We start from the raw sequence: 21,194 nt of genomic DNA, 5'->3' as shown, positions 1-21,194 counted from the left end.
TGAATTCTCTACATCAACTCTGCCAGGCAGTTCCCAACCTATGCTCTTGGTAGTTTGTACAAAATCTCACTCTGCCTTCAGAGGGTTTTCAAATTACCTTTTCAGTCTTCTTTCCTGGACTTCTGAGTTGACAAGTGTCCTGGGCAGGAAAACTGACCCTAGCTCAAGTTTTCCGTGCTATCAGAGGCTACTTAATTGTGGTGTCTGTGTCAAAAACCTGTTGATTATCTTTTAAGCAAACTGTCTGTAGGACTCGGTTCTCATAGAAGTGACTTTCTGTTGCACTGACGTAATAATTTCTGTCCTTTAGTCAGCTTCATGGTTGTTTCTCTGATGTCAGATAATCCATCTAAGACAGAGGGAAATTCTACCATATTATGCATAATATATAACTTCATACTTTAAAATATATAAAATTTTGTAACCTTTGATCATGAAGGAAGGAGGATATATTTTTTTCTTCTTAATTCTGGGGAGATTGAACCCAGAGACTCGAATCTTTAGGCAAAAGTTCTACTGTTGGGCTACAACAAGAGAGCTTAGCTTCTTTTTCTTCAGGCTGGCATCCTGAGGACCCAAAGAGGCATTTGGCACATAATGGGCAAGTCATTAGAGCTGTCTGCCCTATTTAAGTTTGCATCTACTTTTCTCACTTTTACCTCTTTCTCACTTCCATTTTAAAATCGAATAACCAAAAATTACATTTCATCTATAAGGAATGATCATCCGTTTTTGTTTTATATTTCCTCACTTCCTTATGGGAGGAATCATTAATTCAGGGAAAGGTGTAAATAATTGAACTCCAGATGACACTTGAGATTTAGAAACACAAATGATAAGTGTGATCAATGTGTATACATTATGTACATGCATAAAATTCATAAGGAAATCCATTGCTTTGTACAGGAAAATATACTAGCTAAAAAGTAAAACATAAAAATAAAAATTATTCATACTGCCAAAATTTCAATAAAGCTTTCCTTCAGTTGTATCCATACAAATTTACCTTGCTAGCAATCACATAATAAGATGATCAGAACTGACAGCCAGAATCAAATATAATATTGAAATTTCCAGAAATTTCCAGAATCTCTTGAAAGGGCAGGAGGAGCTGTGGGAAAAACCAAAGGAAACATATGTACTAATGTAAACTAGAGACAGGGCCACAGCTTAGAACGCACAAGTCTCTGAGTGCGGGACATGATACCATGAAATCATGTAGGCTGCTTTAGTTACTGTTCCTATTTCTAGGATAAAGTAGGAAGGGTTTTGGCTCACAGTTCAAGATTACACTAAGACGAGGAAGGTGAAAACCGGGGTCTTGAACAACTGGTCACACTGCATCTCCAGGCTGGAAGAAGAGAGCAAGGAAGGCTCAGCCCACTTTCTCCTCTTCATACAGTCCAGGATTGCAGCCCAGGGAATGATGCCACACAAATGGTCTTCCCGCCTCAATTAACCTCAGCACAATAATCCTCCATAGCATGCCCAGAGGTCAGGTGGGTATAGATCTCAAGTTCACAGCTGGGATTAACAGAAAACCCACAAAAACTTCACTTACACTTTTATTTCTAGAACAAAAAAGATAATATGAGACCATCAAACATCTGGATTCTTTGGGGAATTTTGGTGGTTACTTCTGTTGCTCAAATTAATTTTTTAACAGTATTGTGTCAAGCAATCATTTAACAGGGACTAGCATGCATATGTGATCTACTACTGATTCTACCTTCAGTCTCAAACACTTTCCTTTAGTGATAGAGGTGGCAAATAAAGAATAATAAGGTTATCCCTTTAATATTTACAAAAGAGATTGCTAAAATTAATATTTATAAAACAAAGTGCTAGGTATGTGATGGCCAAGTAATGTAGACAATCTCCAACTTATGTCCTCCACCGAAGAAGAAAAATGTCACACTTCTAGTGTCTTAATATTTAGTACAGAGAATGGCTATAATTTGGAAGACAAGTATGCAAATTGTTATGCTCATGGTGACTCAGGGCAACTGTCAGGAACTTCAACCATGAGTGATGCTCACTACCTAAATGTATGGTTAATGTAAGAGGTCCTCTATTTAATAACCAATAGCAACAAAAAAAAGGGAAAATAGCTACAAAAACTTGAAATTTTGTGGTAAAAAAACAGTAAAGTAGTTGGCATTTGGAAGACGGAGAGGGATGGATGTCTACCAGTGTGCCGCCAACCTGGTCTACATAGTGATTTCTAGGATAGCCAGGGTTACTTAGAGAGACCCTGCCTGAAAACAAAAACCAAGAAGAACTAAACTGAACTTAAAAAAACCCCAAAGCAGGTGAAGTAAAATACCTTTTGTGATCTAATACTTGATCTAAAGTAAAATATATGTTGAAATATGGAGAAATTGTGTTCCTAATACTTATTATACCTGAAACTACTAACTACAATAGATATCAAGAAAGAAAAAAACCCACCGTTTTCATAAATGAGTAAATGTATATGCTTTGATTACAGTACCAATACAATATAATTCACTCAATTTTGCAGTAGATTTGGTAAAAATAAATCCCCCTAACCAAATACAACAGCTAACTGAATATAAAGCTCTCCCTGCAGTGGGGACTTTCCTTACTTTCTCTCCCAGGATCCTGAGGCAACAGCTGGGGGATCATAGGTTTGAGGAATTTGAACTCACCAGTTCCAGAATCCCCAGTCAGACACACCTCATACTGGTAGCTCTGTGACAGGGTTCCCGTGCCGCTGACATCCACCAAGTGGCCAGGAAAGTGTCCCTCAGGCACAGAGCAGGCACCCAGAGACGCCGCCCTGGCCCTCCTGCACAGCCTCACCCCCACAAACAGCAGCACAGACAAGAGGAAGACCGAAGACACGGATGCCAAGGCGATAACCAGGTATAGCGTGAGCGCATCCTCATCTTGGGCGGGGTCGCGCACCACCTCAGGCAGAGGCAGGAAGGGCTGAGAGAAGCCATCCACCAGCAGCACATGCAGAGTGACACTGGCAGAGCGCTGAGGATCGCCATTGTCCTTGACCAGCAGCAGCAGCCTGTGCTTGGGTGCATCGCGCTCACTCAGCAGCCTGGAGGTGCGCACCTCGCCATTGTGAGCCCACACGCTGAACAGTCCTGGCTCCGTGGCCTTGAGCAGCTGAAACGACAACCAGGCATTCTGGCCAGAGTCGAGGTCCACCGCCACCACCTTGGTGACCAGGTAGCCAGGCTCTGCCGCCCTGGGCAGCAGCTCTGTGAAGGGCATAGAGACGTTCTGCAGAGGGTAGAGCACGAAGGGTGCATTGTCGTTGGCGTCCAGCACCAGCACGCGCACCAGCGCCTGACTGCTGAGCACAGGCGAGCCTTGATCTGTTGCCCCCACGAGGAACTCGAAGCTCTTCAGGGCCTCATAGTCAAGCGCCCTGAGCGCGAACATCTGTCCATTGTCGGCATTGATGGAGATGAGCGAGGAGAGGTCCAGCTGCGCGTCGTGGGTAGGCATCAGTGAATAGGTGATGTGGGCATTGGAGCCTGAGTCTGAGTCTGTGGCGCTGATGGTGCCTATGTGCAGGGCGGGGCTGTTGTTCTCTTCAACAAACAGGGTGTAGGAGCTTTGAGTGAAGGCGGGGGCGTTGTCGTTGACGTCAGACACCTGCACTGTTATGGTGTGCTGGGTTGTGAGCCTGGGTGTGCCCATGTCGCTGACTGTGATTGTGATGTTATACTCAGCTCTGCTCTCTCTGTCCAGTGGCCCCTCTGTCACTAAAGTGTAATAGTTCTCGAATGTGGGTTTCAAAAGAAATGGGAGATCGTTCTGAATAGAACACGCCATTCTTCCATTGTCCCCAGAATCTGGATCAGAAACACTGAAAACAGCAACTACAGCTTCAGGAGCATTTTCTGGGATTGAACTAGTGAGCGAAGATATGGTGAGTTTAGGGGCGTTGTCATTCACATCCAACACCTGTATAGCTACACTGCATTTTCCTGAAAAGCCACCGCTGTCTGTTGCTACAATTTCCATGTTATAATAGGGAGTTGCCTCAAAATCCAATGGCATTTTAAGGCGAATTTCTCCTGTGACCTCGTCTATAACAAATGGCAGAGAAGCTCCACCACCTTGAAACAGAGAGTAGGCTACACTCCCATGAAGTCCCACATCTAAATCCCTGGCAGAAACTGCCACAACTAACGCACCAAGGGGGCTGTTCTCAGGAATCTGAACCTCATAGAGCGACTGTACAAACTGGGGAGCATTATCATTGATGTCCACGACTTCAATGCGAACTGTGGTGGTCCCAGACCTGGGAGGTGACCCACCATCCATAGCAGTGAGGGTTAAAGTGAGCTCAGGCTGCTCCTCCCTGTCCAGGGCTCTGTCTAGCACCAGCTCTGGGTATTTCCTGCCATCAGCACGACTGTGAGTAACGACATGGAAGTGGAGGTTGGGGCTGACTGTGTAGTTCTGAACAGCATTGCTTCCTATGTCAGGGTCCTGAGCCGCCTTCAGAGGAAACACAGTCCCTGGCTGGGCGCTCTCCGGGATCTTTAGGAGCATTTCCCTGTGCGGGAACTCTGGAGAATGGTCGTTTATGTCTGTGAGCTGCAGGTCAGTTTGGAAGAACTGCACAGGGTTTTCCAGTAAGAGCTGGAAGCGCAGCACACAGGGTTCTGTCGCCCCACACAGCTCCTCGCGGTCTAGTTTTTCCTTCAGGAGCAAATTCCCGGTTTCAGCATCCATTTGCAAGAGCTCTTTGTTTCCTCTATGATGGATTCGCGCCCCTCTAGTGGTCAGTTCTGCTACCCCGAGCCCCAAATCTTTTGCCAGATTAGCCAGCAAATATCCACTCTTGGTTTCTTCTGGCATGGAATATCTAATTGCCTCAGAACCAGCCTCCCACAAAAGCAACAACATAACAATAAAAACGACTTGCCTTTTCTCTGGCGTTTTTGCTAGAGCTGCCTCCATTGTTCAGATGCAGTCCAGAAGGTGCTGCTTCTTCAATTTGGTTTCAATCCAGAGATAGTTTGGTGAATAAGCTCGAATTAAATCTTCTTTAATGTCTTACCAACCCCGGGGATTTCTCCTCTAGTTGACACTTAAATATCTTCTCCTTCCGGGGAGCAGACAGCGTTCTGATTTTCAGCTCACTCTTTGTTTTCCTGGGAATTTGCCGATACCGTCATTCTCACTCTTAGTCGATGGCGCCACCAAGTGTTCATTTTCATGATTGCATATAGTTGTCATCCTAAATTCTAAGCCTGCTTTTGAGACACAGGTGTTTCTCCTGATACCGTGTATGTCAACTCCTAAATATTGGCGGTGTAAACCTACCTTTGCTAAGCTACTATCAAGTGAATGTATATTTATAATATAGTATCTTAATATGATATAGTAATCTTAATAAAATTCTTCTGAAAGCATGAAAAACCTTGAATATTTTATTAATTGTATACAGAAAAAATGAATTTTACAAAATTTAATTTTGTTTAGATATAGAACATACAGACAGAACTGTCACAACCAAAATATTTTCCACAGTTAATATATTTCTATAAGCAGAAACTAAAGAAAAACTAAAATGTCCAAAAACATGCTATGCCCCCTCTGGCCATTATTTTGTGACTAACTCTTTCTATAAGAGCAATATATTGACTGGTATCATTGCACGTTATTCTTTGTTAGACCTTTTATGAGTTGTGTTTTTAGAGTGTTCCTCTGTTGTGCTGGTCGTGTGTCGTTCAACGTTAACTATGTGAAGCTCATCTGTGACAGGGTGTCCTAACTAGTTTTCATTGTTTTCTGTCGCTCTTCTGTAGGCGTCTGCTTCGATTCCACGTCGGCTCCAGTTGGTGAACTATGTTTGTGTTCAGGTTTGAACATTGTTAAAGAGCAATGCTACCAACATTATTGTACATGTCATTTTGTTGTAATATGTTTTTATTTTGAATGTTTGAATTACTGTGAGTTAAAATGTGATGATACATTGAGACTTAGCCTAGATTGTAAGATTTCTTTCCCAAAAATATAGTCTTACTCTACCAGCCACAGCGGCATGTGTCTGTAATCCCAGCTGTGGTGAGACACAGTATGGAGGTTTGTAAGTTAAAGGGCAGTACATTCCACGTTTATGAAAAGAAAAAGATCCCAAAGGATAGTGATACTTCTCAATTGTAGACCTCTTGTCTGGTATACTCAAGATTGATTAGCAGTATGGTAAAGTTTAAGCAAAAAGCAATGGAATGGGAGTTCTAGGTGCTCTATGGTCTTGTCAACACTTTATGTTATCATTTCAACCACTCTACTGAGCATGTGATGATACTATAGTGTACGTTTAGTAAGCATTTCTCTAGTGATGAATGAAATTATCCACATTTTCGCATGGACTTTTTTTCATTGTGATGCATTGTTTTGAAAGTAGTATTTAATTATATTATATATATTTTTCTGTTTGGAACATTTGCCTGCAGAAATAATGTTGTGAAGACAGGCATGGCTTTAATCCCAGCTCTTGGGAATCAGAGGATGACAGATCTCTGTGAGTTCAAGGTCAACCTGGTCTACATAGTTTCAGAACAGCCAGAGCTACAAAGTAATGTGGGATTCCACTCTGTATGCTGTGAATATCATTGATTAATAAAGAAACTGACTTGGCCTGATAGGGTAGAACAAAGCTAGGCAGGAAAAACTAAACTGAATGCTGGGAGAAGGAAGGTGGAGTTAAAGAGAAGCCATGGAGCTGCCACCAGAGGCAGACATGCTTAAACTTTGCCAGTAGAAGCTCATGGTAAAATATAATATAAAATAATGGAGATGGGTTAATTCTAGATGTAAGAGCTAGCTAGCAATATGCTTAGGCAATTGCCCATGCAGTGATTTAATTAATACAGTTTCTGTGTGATTATTTCTGGAGTCTGGGCAGCCGGGAAACAAACAAGTGGTCTCCTTACTACAACAAAGAGAGACCCTATCTCAAAAGAAAGGAAAAGAGAGAGGGGGGAAGAGAGTAAGAAGAAAGATGATATATATTGATAGATATATAGATAGATAATAGATAGATAGATAGATTCCTGTGTATTAGTGTAACACTTTTCCAGATACATGTGTTGCAATTTTTATTTTTTAAACAATCTTATTTTACATACCAATCACAGTTCCCTCTCCCTCCCATCCTCCCACTCCCCCACCTTCTTGCCATCCCATACTCCATACACTCCTCATAGAGGGTGAGGCCTCTAATGGGGAGTCAACAAAGTCTGGCACATCACTTGATCCAGGACCACGCCCCCCCATATCTAAGGTAAGCAAGGTGTCTATCCACAGGGACTAGACTCCAAAGAGCCAGTTCATGCACTTGGGTTAAATACTGGTCCAACTGCTAGTGGCCCCATAAACTGATCAAGCCACACAACTGTCACCCACATTCAGAGGGCCTAGTTTGGTCTTATGCTGGTTCCCCAGCTGTCAGTCTGAGGTCAGTGGACTCCCATTAGCTCAGGTCAGCTGTTTCTGTGGGTATATCCATCATGGTCTTGGTTCCGTTGCTCATAATATCACTCCTCCTTCTCTGTGACTGGACTCCTGGTCTTTGGTCCAGGAGTGCTTAGCTGTGTATCTCTGCTTCTGCTTCCATCAGTTACTGGACCAACGTTCTATGATAACAATTAAGGTAGTCATCAATCTGATCAGAGGGGAAGGGCAATTATGTACCCTTTCCACTAAGGCTTAGATTCTTAGCTGGAGTCATCCTTGTGTTTTTCTGGAAGTTTCTAGTTTCTTATGAGTGAGTAAATACTGTGTTTGTCTTTCTGGGTCTGAGTTACATCACTCAGGATGTTTTTGTGTAGTCCCATCCATTGGCCTGCAAATTTCAAGATGTCATTGTTTTTTTTTCCACTTAGCAGTATTCCATTGTGTAAATGAACCACATTTTCTTCATTCTTCAGTTAAAGGGCACCTAGGTTGTTTCCAGGCAATTGTTCTGGCAATTACGAATAATGCTGCTATGAACATAGTTGAGCAAATGTCCTTTGGTATGGGTCTGCATCCTTTGGGTATATGATCGAGAGTGGTGTTGCTGGGTCTTGAGGTAGACTGATTCCCATTATTTTGGGAAACTTCCACTCCAACCAGCAATGAAGGAATATTCCCCTTACTCCACATCCTCTCCAGCATATGCTATCATTAGTGCTTCTGATCTTAGCCATTCTGACTGGTGCAAGATGGTATCTCAAAGTTATTTTGATTTGCCTTTCCTTGATGGCTAAGGATGTTGAGCAGTTCCATAAGTGTCTTTCAGTCATTAGACCTTCCTCTGTTGATAATTCTCTATTTAGATCTATACCCCATTTTTATTTTTATTTTATTTTATTGTTTTTTGAGACAGGGTTTCTCTGTAGCTTTGGAGCCTGTCCTGAAATTAGCTCTTGTAGACCAGGCTGGCCTTGTACTCAGAGAGATCTGCCTCCCAAGTGCTGGGATTAAAGGCATGTGCCACCACAGACTGGTGAATCTATACCCCATTTTTAAATTGGATTATTTGATATTTTGATATATAGTTTATTGAGTTCTTTGAATGTTTTGAAGATCAGTCCTCTGTACAAAGTGGGGTTGGTGAAGTTTTTCCCCATTCCATAGGTAGCCATTTTATCTTGTTGACAATGCCCTTTGCCTTCTAGAAGCTTCTCAGTTCCAGGAGGTCCCATTAGTTAATTGTTGATTACAGTGTCTGTGCTACTGATGTTATATTCAGGAAGTAGTCTCCTGTGCCAATGCGTTCAAGTATACTTCCCACTTTTTCTTCTATGAGGTTCAGCATGGCTGAATTTATGTTGAGGTCTTTGATCCATTTCAGCTTGAATTTTGTGCATGAGGATAGATATGGATCTATTTGCATTCTTCTACATGCCATCATCCAGTTATGACAGTACCATTTATTGACCATGCTTTCTTTTTTTATTGTAATTTTAGCTTCTTTGTCAAAAATCAGGTGTTTGTGGGTGTGTGATTAATAGCAGGCTCTTTGATTCAATTCCATTGGTCCTCCTGTCTGTTTTTGTGCCAATACCAAGCTGTTTTCATTGCTATAGCTCTATAGTAGAGCTTGAAGTCAGAAACGGTGATGCCTCCAGAAGTTCTTTTCTGCCTTTATTTCATCTTATCATTTTAAAAAATTAAACTATCTTTTTTCACTTTACATACCAATCCCAGTTCCCACTAACTCCCCTCCTCCCATACCCTCCACATTCCCCTCAACCCAACCCCCACCTACTCCTCAGAAAGGATAAGGCACATTGTTTTGGGGGAAGGTCCAAGGCCCTCCCTACTATAGCTAGGCTTTACAAGGTATAAATCCAAGAAGAATAGGTTCCCAAAAAGCCAGTACAAGCAGTAGGGATAATTCTGGTGCCACTGCCAGAAGCCCTGCAGTCTGCCCCCACCATAAAACAGTCACCCACATTCATAGGGTCTAGTTTGGTCTGATACTGGGTTCTTCCTTGTCTGGTTGGAGTTGGAGAGCTCCCATTATCTCAGGTAAACTGTTCCCATCATGGTCATGACCTCTTTGTTCATATCCCATTCCCTCAGGTTTTGCTCCCCTCCTCTTCCTCTTCCACTCTGCCTTCTCTCCCCATCCCCATGATCTTAATTTGTCAGGTTATCTTGTCTATTTCCCCTTTCTAGGTAGATCTATGTATGTTTTTCTTAGGGTTCACCTTGTTACTTAGCTTCCCTAGGATCATGAACTTGTTATACTTTGCTTTACAGTTAGTATCCATTTATCCGTGAATACATACCATGTTCATCTTTCTGGATTTGGGTTACTTCAGGATGTTTTTTTCTAGTTTCATCCATTTGCATGCAAACTACAAGATGTCATTGTTTTTTACCATGGAGTAGTACTCCATTGTGTAAATCTATCACATTTTCTTTAGCTATTCTTCAGTTGAAGGGTATCTAGGTTGTATCCAGTCTCTGGTTATTACAAATAATGCTGCTATGAACAAAGTTGAACAAATGTCCTTGTAGTGTGTTTGAGCATCCTTTGGGTATATGCCCAAGGGTGGTATCGCTGGGTCATGAGGTAGATTGATTCCCAGTTTTCTGAGAAATTGCCATACTGATTTCCAGAGTGGTTGTACAAGTTGCATTCCCAGCAATGGAGGGGTGTTCCCCTTACTCTACATCCTCTCCAGCATTGGTGTTATCAAGTTATCATTGGTGATTTTGATCTTAGCTATTATGACTGCTGTAAGATGGAATCTCAGAGTCATTTTGATTTGTATTTCTCTGATTCCAAGAATGTTGAACATTTCCTTAAGTGTGTTTTGGCTATTTGAGATTCTTCTGTTGAGAAATCTCTGTTTATTTCTGTACCCCATTTTAAAATTGAATTATTTGAAATTTTGATGTCTAATTTTTTAAATTATTTACATATTTTAGAAATCAGTCTGATTTGGGGTTGGTGAAGATCTTTTCCCATTCAGTAGGCTGACTTTTTGTCTTATTGACTGTGTCCTTTGCTTTACAGAAGTTTCGGGAGCTCCCATTTATTTATTGTTGCTCTTAGGATCTTGCTACTGAGGTTATATTTAGAAAGTGGTCTTCTATGCCCATGCATGAAAGGCTATTTCCCACTTTCTCTTCTGTCAGGTTCAGTGTGGTTGGGTTTATATTGAGGTCTTTAATCTATTTGGACTTGAATTTTGTGCATGGTGATAGGTGTGGATCTATATTCATTCTTCTGCAGGTTGACATCCAGTTATGCCAGGACTATTTGTTGAAGATGCTTTCTTTTTCTATTGTGTTATTTTAGCTTCTTTGTCAAAAATCAGGTGTTCATAGGGGTTTAGATTAATATCCAGGTATTTGATTCAATTCCATTGGTCAATCTGTCTGTTTTAATGCCAATATCAAACAGTTTTCATTACTCCATAATAGAGCTTGATGTTAGGGATGGTGATGCCTCCAGGAAGTTCCTTTATTGTACAGGATTGCTTTGACTATTCTGGGCTTTTTGTTTTTCCATATAAAGTTTATTATTGTTCTTTCAAGGTCTGTGAAGAATTGTGTTGGGATTTTGATGGGGATTGCATTGAATCTGTAGATTGCTTTTGGTAGGATTACCATTTTTACTGTGTTGATCCTTCATATCCAAGAGCATGGGAGATCTTTCCGTTTTCGGATGTCTTCTTCAATTTCTTTCTTCAAAGACTTAAAATTCTTATTGTGCAGGTCTTTCACTTATTTGACTAGTGTTAGCCCAATATATTTTATGTTATTTGTAGCTGTTGTAAAGGGTGATATTTCTCTAATTTCTTTCTCAGGTTCTTTATCATTTGTATAAAAGAGGGATACTGATTTTTTTTCTAGTTGATTTTGTATCCTGCCCCATTACTGAAGGTATTTATCAGCTCTAGGAGTTCCCTGGTAGAATTTTTTGAGGTCACTTATTTATACTATTATGTCATCTACAAATAGTGAAAGTTTGACTTACTTCTTCCTTTCCAGTTTGAATCCATCCCCTTGATCCCCTTTTGTTGTCATATTACTCTAGCCAGAATCTCAAGAATTGTGATGAATATACATGGAGAGAGTAGATAGCCTTGTCTTCTTACTGATTTGCGTTGAATCACCTTGAGTTTCTCTTCATTTTATTTGATGTTGGCCATTGACTTGCTGTATATTGCCTTTATTATGTCTAAGTATGTTCCTTGTATTATAGATCTCTCCAAGAGCTATATCATAAAGGGGAGGGTGGATTTTGTAAAATGATTTTTCGGCATCTAATGAGATGATCATATATTTTTCTTTCAGTTTACTTATATAGTAGATTACATTGATAGATTTTCTTATGATGAACCATCACTGCATTTCTGGGATGAAGCCAACTTGATCATAGTGGATGATTTTTTTATGTGTTATTGGATTCAGTTTGCCAGTATTTTATTTAATATTTTTGCATCTATGTTTATGAGTGAGATTGGCCTGTAATTCTCTTTCTTGGTTGAGTCTTTGTGCGGTTTGTGCATCAAGGTAACTGTAGCCTCATAAAAAGAGTTTGGCAATGTTCTTTCTGTTTCTATTATGTGGGACACTTTGAGGAGTATAGGTATTAGCTCTTCTTTGAAGATCTGGGAGAATTCTGCACTGGAACCATTCGGCCCTGGATTTTGTTTGGTTTTGTTTTTGGCTTTTTTTTTTTTGGTTGGGAGACTTTTGACTTCTATTTTCTTGTAGGTTATAGGTCTGTTTAAATTGTTCACCTGGTCTTAAATTAATTTTGGTATGTGGCATCTATCCAGAAAATTGTCCATTTCTTTTACAGTTTCCAATATTATAGAGTACAGGCTTTTGTAGTATTCTCTAGATTTCATCATGTTATGACCCCTTTTCATTTCTGATTTTGTTTGTTTATTTGGATGTTCTCTCTCTTTCTCTGCCTTTTGATAAGAGTTTGTCTGTCTTGCTGATTTTCTCAAAGAATCAGCTCTTTGTTTCATTGATTCTTTGTATTGTTTTCTTTGTTTCTATTTTATTGATTTCAGCCCTCAGTTTGATTATTTCCTTTTGCCTACTCCTCCTGGGGGAGTCTGCTTCTTTTTGTTCTGGAACTTTCCGGTGTGTTATTAAGTCACTAGTGGGAGATTTCTCCACTTTCTTTATGTAGGCACTTAGTGCTTTGAACTTTCCTCTTAGCACTGCTTTCATAGTGCCCCATAGGTTTGGGTACATTGGGCCTTCATTTTCATTGAATTCTAGGAAGTCTTTAATTTTTTCTTTATTTCTTCCTTGACCCCAGGAGTGGTTCACTTGAGTACTGTTCAATTTCCATGAGTTTATAGGTTTTCTGCAATTAGTGTTGTTGTTCAATTATGACTTTAAACCATGGTGATCTGATACGATATGAGGGTTATTCCAATTTTTTGTTATGTGTTAAGGTTTGCTTTGTTACTGAGTATGTGGTCAGTTTTAGAAAAGGTTCTATGATGATCTGAGAAGAATGTGTATTCTTTTGTGTTTGGGTGGAATGATCTATAGATGTCTGTTAAGTCCACTTGAGTCATGACATGTTAGTTCTTTTATTTCTCTGTTAAGTTTCTTCCTGGTTGACCTTCCCATTGGGGAGAGTGGGGCACTGAAGTCTCCTACTATTAGTGTGTGGGGTTTGATGTGAGATTTAAGCTTTATTAATATTTCTTTTACATATGTGGGTGATCTTGTATTTGGAGAATAGATGTTCAGGATTGAAACTTCATCTTGATGGATTGTTTCTGTGATGAGTATAAAGTATCCTTCTCCATCTTTTCTGATTAATTTAGTTTGGTCTACTTTTTAAATATTAGCATAGCTACACTTGCTTGTTTCTTAGGTCCATTTGACTGGAAAATCTTATCCTCACCCTTTACCCTGAGGTAGTGTCTGCCTTTGAGGTTGAGGTGTGTTTCTTGCATAGAGCAGAAGGATGGATCCTGTTTTTGTATCCATTCTCTTAGTCAGTGTCTTTTTATAGGTGAATTGGGTCCATTGGTATTCAGAGATATTAATGACCAGTAATTATTAATTTCTGTTATTTTTGTGGTAATGTTTGTGTGTTTTCCTTCTTTGGGGTTTTCTGGTGTGAGGTTATCTGTTCCTTGTGTTTTTGTGGGTGTAGTTAGCTTCCTTGGGTTACAATTTTCCTTCTAGTACTTTCTGTAGGACTGGATTAATGGATAGATATTGTTTAAATCTGTTTTTTTTTTGTGTGGAATATCTTGTTTTCTCCATCAATGGTGATTGAAGTCTTTGCTGGGTATAGTAGTTTGGGCTTGCAAGTATGGTCTCCTAGTGTCTGGAGCACATCTGTCCAGACCTTCTGGCTTTCATAGTATCCATTAAAAAGTCAGGTATAATTCTGATTGGTCTGTCTTTGACCAATAAATTACATTTACTTGACCTTATTCCTTTTTCAGCTCTTAATATTATTTCTTTATTCTGTATGTTTTGCATTTTGATTATTATTTGGCAAGGGGACTCTTTTTTTCAGACCAGTCTATCTGGTGTCCTGTAAGCTTCTTGTCCCTTCATAGGGATATCCTTCTTTAGGTTGGGAAAGTTTTCTTCTATAATTTTGATGAATATATTTTCTGTGACTTTGAACTGAAGTTTTTCTCCTTCTTCTATCCCTATTATTCTTAGGTTTGGACTTTTCATGGTGCCAGATTTCCTGGATGTTTTGTGTTAATAATTTGTTGGATTTAATGTTTTCTTTGACAGATGAATCTATTTCCTCTATAGTATCTTCAACACCTGAGATTCTCTCTTTCATTTCTTGTATTCTGTTGGTTATGCTTGCTTCTGTAGTTCCCATTCATTTACCCATATTTTCCATATTGAGAATTTCCTTGGTTTGTGTTCCCTTTCTTGCCTCTATTTCAGTCTTCAAGTCTTGAACTGTTTGAACTGTTTGCTTCACCTACTTCATTGTTTTTTCTTGGGTTTCTTTGAGAGATTTATTGGTTTCTTCCACTGTTTTGTTTGTCTTTTCCTCCATTTCTTTAAGGGAATTTTTCATTTCCTCTTTAAAGGTCTCCATCATCCTCATAAAATTACATTTAAAATCATCTTCTTCTGCCTCTTCTTGGTTAGGATAATCAAGTCTTCCCATTGTATGATCATTAGGTTCTGGTGTTATTCTGTTGCATTTTAGGTTGTTGAATGAATTCTTGCATTGATGCCTACCCATTTCTTCCTCTTGTTGGTACCAAACAGTGTCTTTGCCTCTTGGTCCAATCTTTGCCATGGTTGTCTGTGTCTTTGGGAACTGTTCTTGTCTGCTCTGTAATGTCACTGTCTATGTCTCAGGGAGCCACTGAGGTCTCTCTTGGCCTTCTCTCTTGACCTACTCTCTTGGTTCACTCTCTTGGTCCACTCTGTGTGCTCACAGCTTGTGCTTCAGTTTCTTCCTTGGTCCTCTCACTTGGTCCTCTATCTTAGTCCTCTCTTGGTCCTCTCTGTGTAGTAGCAGGCTGTGTTTCAGAGTTTCACTGAGGTTGTGTCAGGAAGGATTGGAGGGTTTGCGGGCAGAGACTGGATGTTCTTTTTTTTTTTTTGTACAGGACTCTTTCGGCTATCCTGGGGTTTTCTTTTTGTTTTTCCATATGTAGTTGAGTATTTTTCTTTCAAGGTCTTTGAATAATTGTTTTGGGAGTTTGATGGTGATTGCATTGAATCTTTAGATTGCTTTTGGTAAGATTGCCATTTTTACTCTGTTGATCATACTTATTCAAGAGCTTGGGAGATCTTTCTATTTTCTGGTATCTTCAATTTCTTTCTTCAAGGATTGAAGTTCTTGTCAGACATGACTTTCACTTCTTCGGTTAGTGCTACCCCAAGATATTTTATGTTATTTGTGGCTATTTTGAAGGGTGATATTTCTCTGATTTTTTTCAGCCTGTTTGTTATCTATATATAGGAGTGATACTGATTTTTTGAGTTGATCTTGTATCCTGTCACATTACTGCAGGTGTTTATCAGCTGTAGGCATTCCCTAGTTGTTCGAGGAAAGAGTCGCTTGTTGATTCCCGGCCACTTAGCCCCCAAATAATCACAAAGAAAGCTGTATTATTTAGATTACTGCTTGGCCCATTAGCTCTAGCTTCTTATTGGCTATCTCTTCCATATTAACTTAACCCATCTCCATTAATCTTTGCATCCCATGAGGTCGTGGCCTACCATCAAAGTTTCAGCATGTCTATCTCTGGCTTCAGCTCCCATGGCTTCCTCTGACTCCACCCTTCTTTCTCCCAATATTCAGTTTAGTTTTCCCACCTAGCTAAGTTCTGCCCTGCTATAGGTCCAAAGCAGTTTCTTTATTCATTAACCAATAAAAGCAACACATAGACAGAAGAATGTCCCACACCATTCCTGGTAGAATGTTTTGAGTCACTTATTTAAGTTATCATATCTTCTGCAAATAGTGAAAGTTTGACTTCTTTCTAGTTTGTATCCCTTTGGTCTCCTTTTGTTTTCTTATTGCTCTAGGTAAAACTCCAAGTACTATATTGAATAGATATGGAGAGAGTGGACAACCTTGTCTTGTTCCTGATTTTAGTGAAATCATTTTGAGTTTCTCTCCCTTTAGTTTGATGCTGGCTGTCGGCTTGCTGTATACTGAATTTATTATCTTTAAGTATGTTCCTTGTATCTCTGATTTCTCCAAGACCTTTATCATGAAGGGGTGTTGTATTTTGTCAAAGGCTTTTTCTGTGTCTAATGAGACGATCATGTGTTTTTTCTTTCAGTTTGTTTATATGGTGGATTATATTGATGGATTTTTATATGTTGGGCCATCTCTGATCATACCTACTTGATCATGGTAGATGATTTTTCTGATATATTCTTGGATTCAGTTTGCCAGTATTTTATTTGATATTTTGCATCAATGTTTATGAGTGAGATTGGTCTGTAAATATCTTTCTTAGTTGCAGCTTCATTTGGTTTGGGTACCAGGTTCATTGTCACCTCATAAAAAGAGTTTGGCAATGTCCCTTCTGTTTCTAATGTGTGGAATAATTTGAAGAGTATTGGTTTTAGTTCCTTTGTGAAACTCTGGTAGAATTCTGTGCTGAAACCATCTGGTCCTGGGTTTTTTTGGTTGGGGGATTTTTGATGGCTGCTTCTATTTTCTTAGGGATTATAGGTCTATTTATATTATTTATCTGTTCTTGATTTTATTTTGGTATATGGTACCTATCCAGAAAATTGTCTATTTCCATTAAATTTTCCAATTTTTGTGAAGTACAGATTTTTGAAGTATTACCTAATGATTCTCTGGATTTCCGCAGTGTCTGTTATGTTCCCTTTTCATTTCTGATTTTGTTAATTTACATATTATCTCTTTTCCTTTTGGTTAGTTTGAATAAAAGTTTGTCTATCTTGTTGATTTTCTCAAAGAACCAATTCTTTGCCTTACTGATTCTTTGTATTGCTTTCTTTGTTTCTCTTTTATTGGTTTAAACCTTCAACTTGATTATTTTCTGGCATCTATTCTTCCTGAGTAAGTTTGCTTCTTTTTATTCTAGAGTTTTCAGGTGTGTTGTTAAGTAGCTGGTATGAGAGTTCTCCAAGTTCTTTATGTAGGCACTTAGAGCTATGAACTTATATGCATGGGAAAAATTATTGAAAGCTACATAAATTTTCCACATGCTCTTGGCCAAAAATACACATAATTAATACCCTAAAGTTGTACGTTTATTATCTTTGATAAGCCTATATTAATGTGTTTTGTTTGTCTGTCTTTGAGATAGGGTTCCTCTGTGTATCCCTGGCTGTCCTGGAACTCATTCTGTAGTCCTGTCTGACCTGAACTTCAAAGATCCTGCTGCCTACACCTCTCAAGTGCTGGGATTAAAGGATTACACCACTACACCCATCTATCACATCTTTTTTGTTTGTTTGTTTGTTTGTTTATTGAGGCAGAATTTTACTAAGCAGCTTTGTCTGTAATGAAACTCACTATATAAACCAAGCTGGCTTCTAACTCATGGAGATCTGCCTGCTTCTGCCTCCCAAATTCTGGGATTAAAGGTGGACACCACCACATTCAGCTTGATAACACACTTTTTAAAAAGGGATTTACTTTTGTTTTATTCATGTGTACATCTATATGAGTGTATGCTGATCATGTGGAGGTGCCTGAGGATGTCACAAGAGGGTACTGGAATTTTTAGCAGACTGTCTACCATAGGTATAGGAACTGAACTCAGTCCTTTGGGAGAATAGCAAGTGTTCTTATCCTATGAGCAATTTCTCCAACTTCCATTTACACATCTTTGTCACCAAGCCCAAATTGTTGGCTAGGTTTTCTTTTTGATATTTGCTGTGGGAGCTCCTTCTTCTCCTTCAGCCAATAGCCTTTAATAACAGCCCACTTGGGCATGGTCTCTCTGGCTTGAAAAAGCAGTGGTAGCGCATGCTCCCTCTCTTGTTTTGGACTCTGCTTCTGGCTACCAGATGATTTTCCTGGTTGTGCAGGGGGCTGTTGTCTAGGACGGTGATCTGTAAGTTTTTCCCTTTAAATAAATAACCCTTTTATTAATCATAATTCCAAACTTGTGTGGGATTGTTTTGTGACTTACTCCTTTGGATGTTGTATAATTTATAGATTTGTACAACTTGTCATAATGTGTCCATACTTTTAGATTGTCAAATAGAGTAGTTTCTTGGCCTCCAAAACCTTTAAATCTACATATTTCTTCCTGCCTCTCCTGAAATTAGGAAATCACTGTCATTTTTACTGTCACTACAACTATTGCCTTTTCCAAAATGTCATGTAAGAACCAAAGACTGTGGACTCTTCAGCTTGGTTTACTTCACTCACTGCATGCACTCAAGTTTTTGCAGTGCTTTGTCATGAGTTTATAGCTCTTTTTATGTAAAACCTCATTTTCTGCTTCTACCACAATGCATTTGTCCATTGACCAACCTAGGAATCTCAGTTACTTTAAGTTTTGATATTTATGAATGAAGTTTCCAGAAGCACCCATGTCCAAATTTTTGTGTGGATCCATTTTCTGTTCCTTTGCATGAATACTATGGAGCATGATTGCTGGAAGACATAGTACGAGTAAAATCAATGTTGAAAAACTACCCAACTGTTTTACAAAGTGGCTGCAGCAGTTGTAATTCCCATGATGCAAGAAACAGAGTTCCTGGTGCTCCACACCCTCCTCAACATTTAATGATGTTGGTGTTCTGCAAGTTGAACATGCTAATGGTCATGATGTGGTGTCTCAATATTATTTGAATTAGCATTTCTTGAAATACATGCAATTTGTTTTTAACAGTTTTTCACACTCTTATTGATCCTCCATATGTCCTGTTTGCTAATGTGTCTTTGAGTGTTTTATGTGCCAGGTTTTTTGTTGTTGCTGAGTTTTTTAAATCCCATATATTGTACACAGCCATCCTTTCTGCAATATGTCCTTTAGACAAATTTCCCCAATCTATAGTTTGACTTTTTATTTTCTTCATAGGATATTTTGCAGAAGAGAAGATAGATTTGAGTCATCAACATTATCTGTTCTTGTCCCATGGGCATTGTAGTAACTTCAATTTTATCCTCTTTAAAAATTAAAAAATTGCCAAGCAGTGGTGGTTCATGCTTTTAATCCCAGCACTCTAGAGACAGAGGCATGCGGATCTCTGTGAGTTCAAGGCCAGCCTTGTCTACAAGAGCTAGTTCTAGGACAGGCCCCCAAATTACGGAGAAACCTTGTCTCAAAAAACAAAATAAAAATAAATAAAAAATTAAAATTAAAATTATTCTGTTTGTATTCTACATGAAATATATATGAATAAAATACCTGAAATATTTGAAATTATATTGGTTTATAAATTGATTGGGGGTGAATTATCTTTTCACCTGCTGAATCCTTTAGTTAGTGACCGCTGTGTGAGTACTACTCAATCTGCTTAGATGTAAAATGCTGCGTACCTTTCTGTGTGATAGTAGTATGGCATGATTTTTTTTAGGTATTTTACATTTTGAAACTATTTTAAGGCTAGTTAAACATTTTTGTTGGTTTTCTATTTTTTTCTTACTTCAGTTTTGAAAACTCAGAGTTTAAATAGTGATTTATAAGTTTCCAACTTTATCGGTACAAAATTGTTTAGACTATTAACTTTGCAGGTTTTTTTGAGTCATTGATTATGTAGGCTTGATTGTCCTGGAACTCCCTATGGAGATCAGAGTGGCCTCAAACTTACGGAGATCCCCCTGCCTCTGGCTCTGTCTTTCAAGTGCTGGGATTAAAGGTGTGCACCACCTCTGCCGCTTTCATTTTTGAAGAGGCCTTTAGGATTGCAAGGTGCTGTCTTATCTTTTTTCTTGATTCATTTAAGAATTCTAAATGCTGGATTTCGTGCATTTTATATGTATTTTTGAATCCTTTACAAAACTATTATTTTTGGAGACATAGCACTCAGTCAGTATTTATTTTCCATCCTTTTTTCTTTCCTCCTGCAAACTTACAATACATTCCAGAGGGTTTGCCTCTTGCTTTTGTAGTTCTAACATATTCCTTCAATGTTTATGTAGACTTCATTAATTTTCTTTGTCTGAAAACCTTTTGGAAGGTTCTGTTTGTTGGTAATAAAATTCTAGCATCCTAATAATTTTCCTTGGAGATGTTGAAAATATGACATATTTGTTGTTGGAATCACGTTCAGAAGTCTTCACTCCATTTTACTTATGTTTCTTTAAAATTATGCGTCTTTTTTATGGTTGCTGAAAGGTTTTTTGCTTTTCTGTTTGATTTTGATGCTGCACAATTTTCCTGTGAACCCCTAAGGTGTGCTTCGACTTTCATTTGTCTAGACTGGATTTTGTAAAACATCTCGAATGGTTGTTTATCAGTTTTTGACCTGGGAGCCTTTGCACGCACACAGTGTGTGTATACAAGCCAGAGGATAACTTTCACAAGGCAGTTCTCTCCTTCCACCTTGTGGGTTCCAGAGACCAAACTCAGATGGTCAGGCTTGGTAGCAAGCATATTTCCTCCACTGTAGTAACTCTATGTCACTGCTCATTAATTTAACTTAATTAATTAAAGTTGATTTGTTATAATAGTATCCTTTCAATTTAAGATCTGTGCCTTCTAAGTCATATGTGCTATGTCTTTCATCACCCCATGGTGGGGGCTTGCATAGAATCTTTCTCCTGAAGACTGGATGGCTATGTGAAAACTTAACCTAGGATTAAGGTGCTATTATTTCCCCCAGGAGAAATTCTTAAATTTGCTTGGTAGAACCCTGGAATCAACTTAAAAAGCGAAATGATGATGTGTGGCTGAAAAGCTCACACTAGTCACAACACGCTATGCCAAGGCCAGGGACAGTGGGAAAGATTTTACCAATCATTTTACCAAAATTAACAGCAAAACCGTGGACATAATACAGCTCTCAAGATCTTGTAGGAGAGAAGGACGGTGCAAACAGAAGGTTGTTTTCAGGCCTCATAAGCAACAAACGCTACCTTCCTTCCAGGTGAGAAATTGTAGTCTCCACATCTTCTTAATGAGGAAAGCCATTAAGAAAACCTCATTCTACCATCTTGAACTCTCAGAGATCTTCCTGCCTCTGCATCCAGGTTATTAGTTTTTAACTATGCATTTCTCCCCCGACTAAGTGTCCCAGGAGGTGGAACTGGCCTTCAGCTGGAA

General features: G+C 39.1%; 1 protein-coding gene across 2 annotated transcripts; it reads right to left on the bottom strand.

Moving 5' to 3' along the window:
- Positions 1 to 2,565: 2,565 nt before the first annotated feature.
- Positions 2,566 to 9,629, bottom strand: LOC121442995 (protocadherin beta-6-like). Of its 2 annotated transcripts, XM_041644663.1 has the most exons (2): positions 9,606 to 9,629; positions 2,566 to 4,926 (listed from the first exon to the last, which is right to left on the bottom strand). In XM_041644663.1, exons 1-2 carry the CDS (start codon positions 9,627 to 9,629, stop codon positions 2,566 to 2,568), a joined length of 2,385 nt encoding a protein of 794 aa, XP_041500597.1. The 2 variants fall into 2 exon arrangements, with proteins under 2 accessions (XP_041500597.1, XP_041500596.1); XM_041644662.1 differs by lacking the exon at positions 9,606 to 9,629 and having other exon boundaries at positions 2,566 to 4,956.
- Positions 9,630 to 21,194: the final 11,565 nt, after the last annotated feature.

The sequence above is a fragment of the Microtus oregoni genome, unplaced genomic scaffold, assembly GCF_018167655.1.
Source record: "Microtus oregoni isolate MIOR12 unplaced genomic scaffold, Mior012 000098F_ref0000018, whole genome shotgun sequence".
NCBI classification, from domain to species: Eukaryota; Metazoa; Chordata; class Mammalia; order Rodentia; family Cricetidae; genus Microtus; species Microtus oregoni.
The sequence above is the reverse complement of the archived record's forward strand: the minus strand, read 5'-3'. Positions and strand labels throughout refer to the sequence as shown.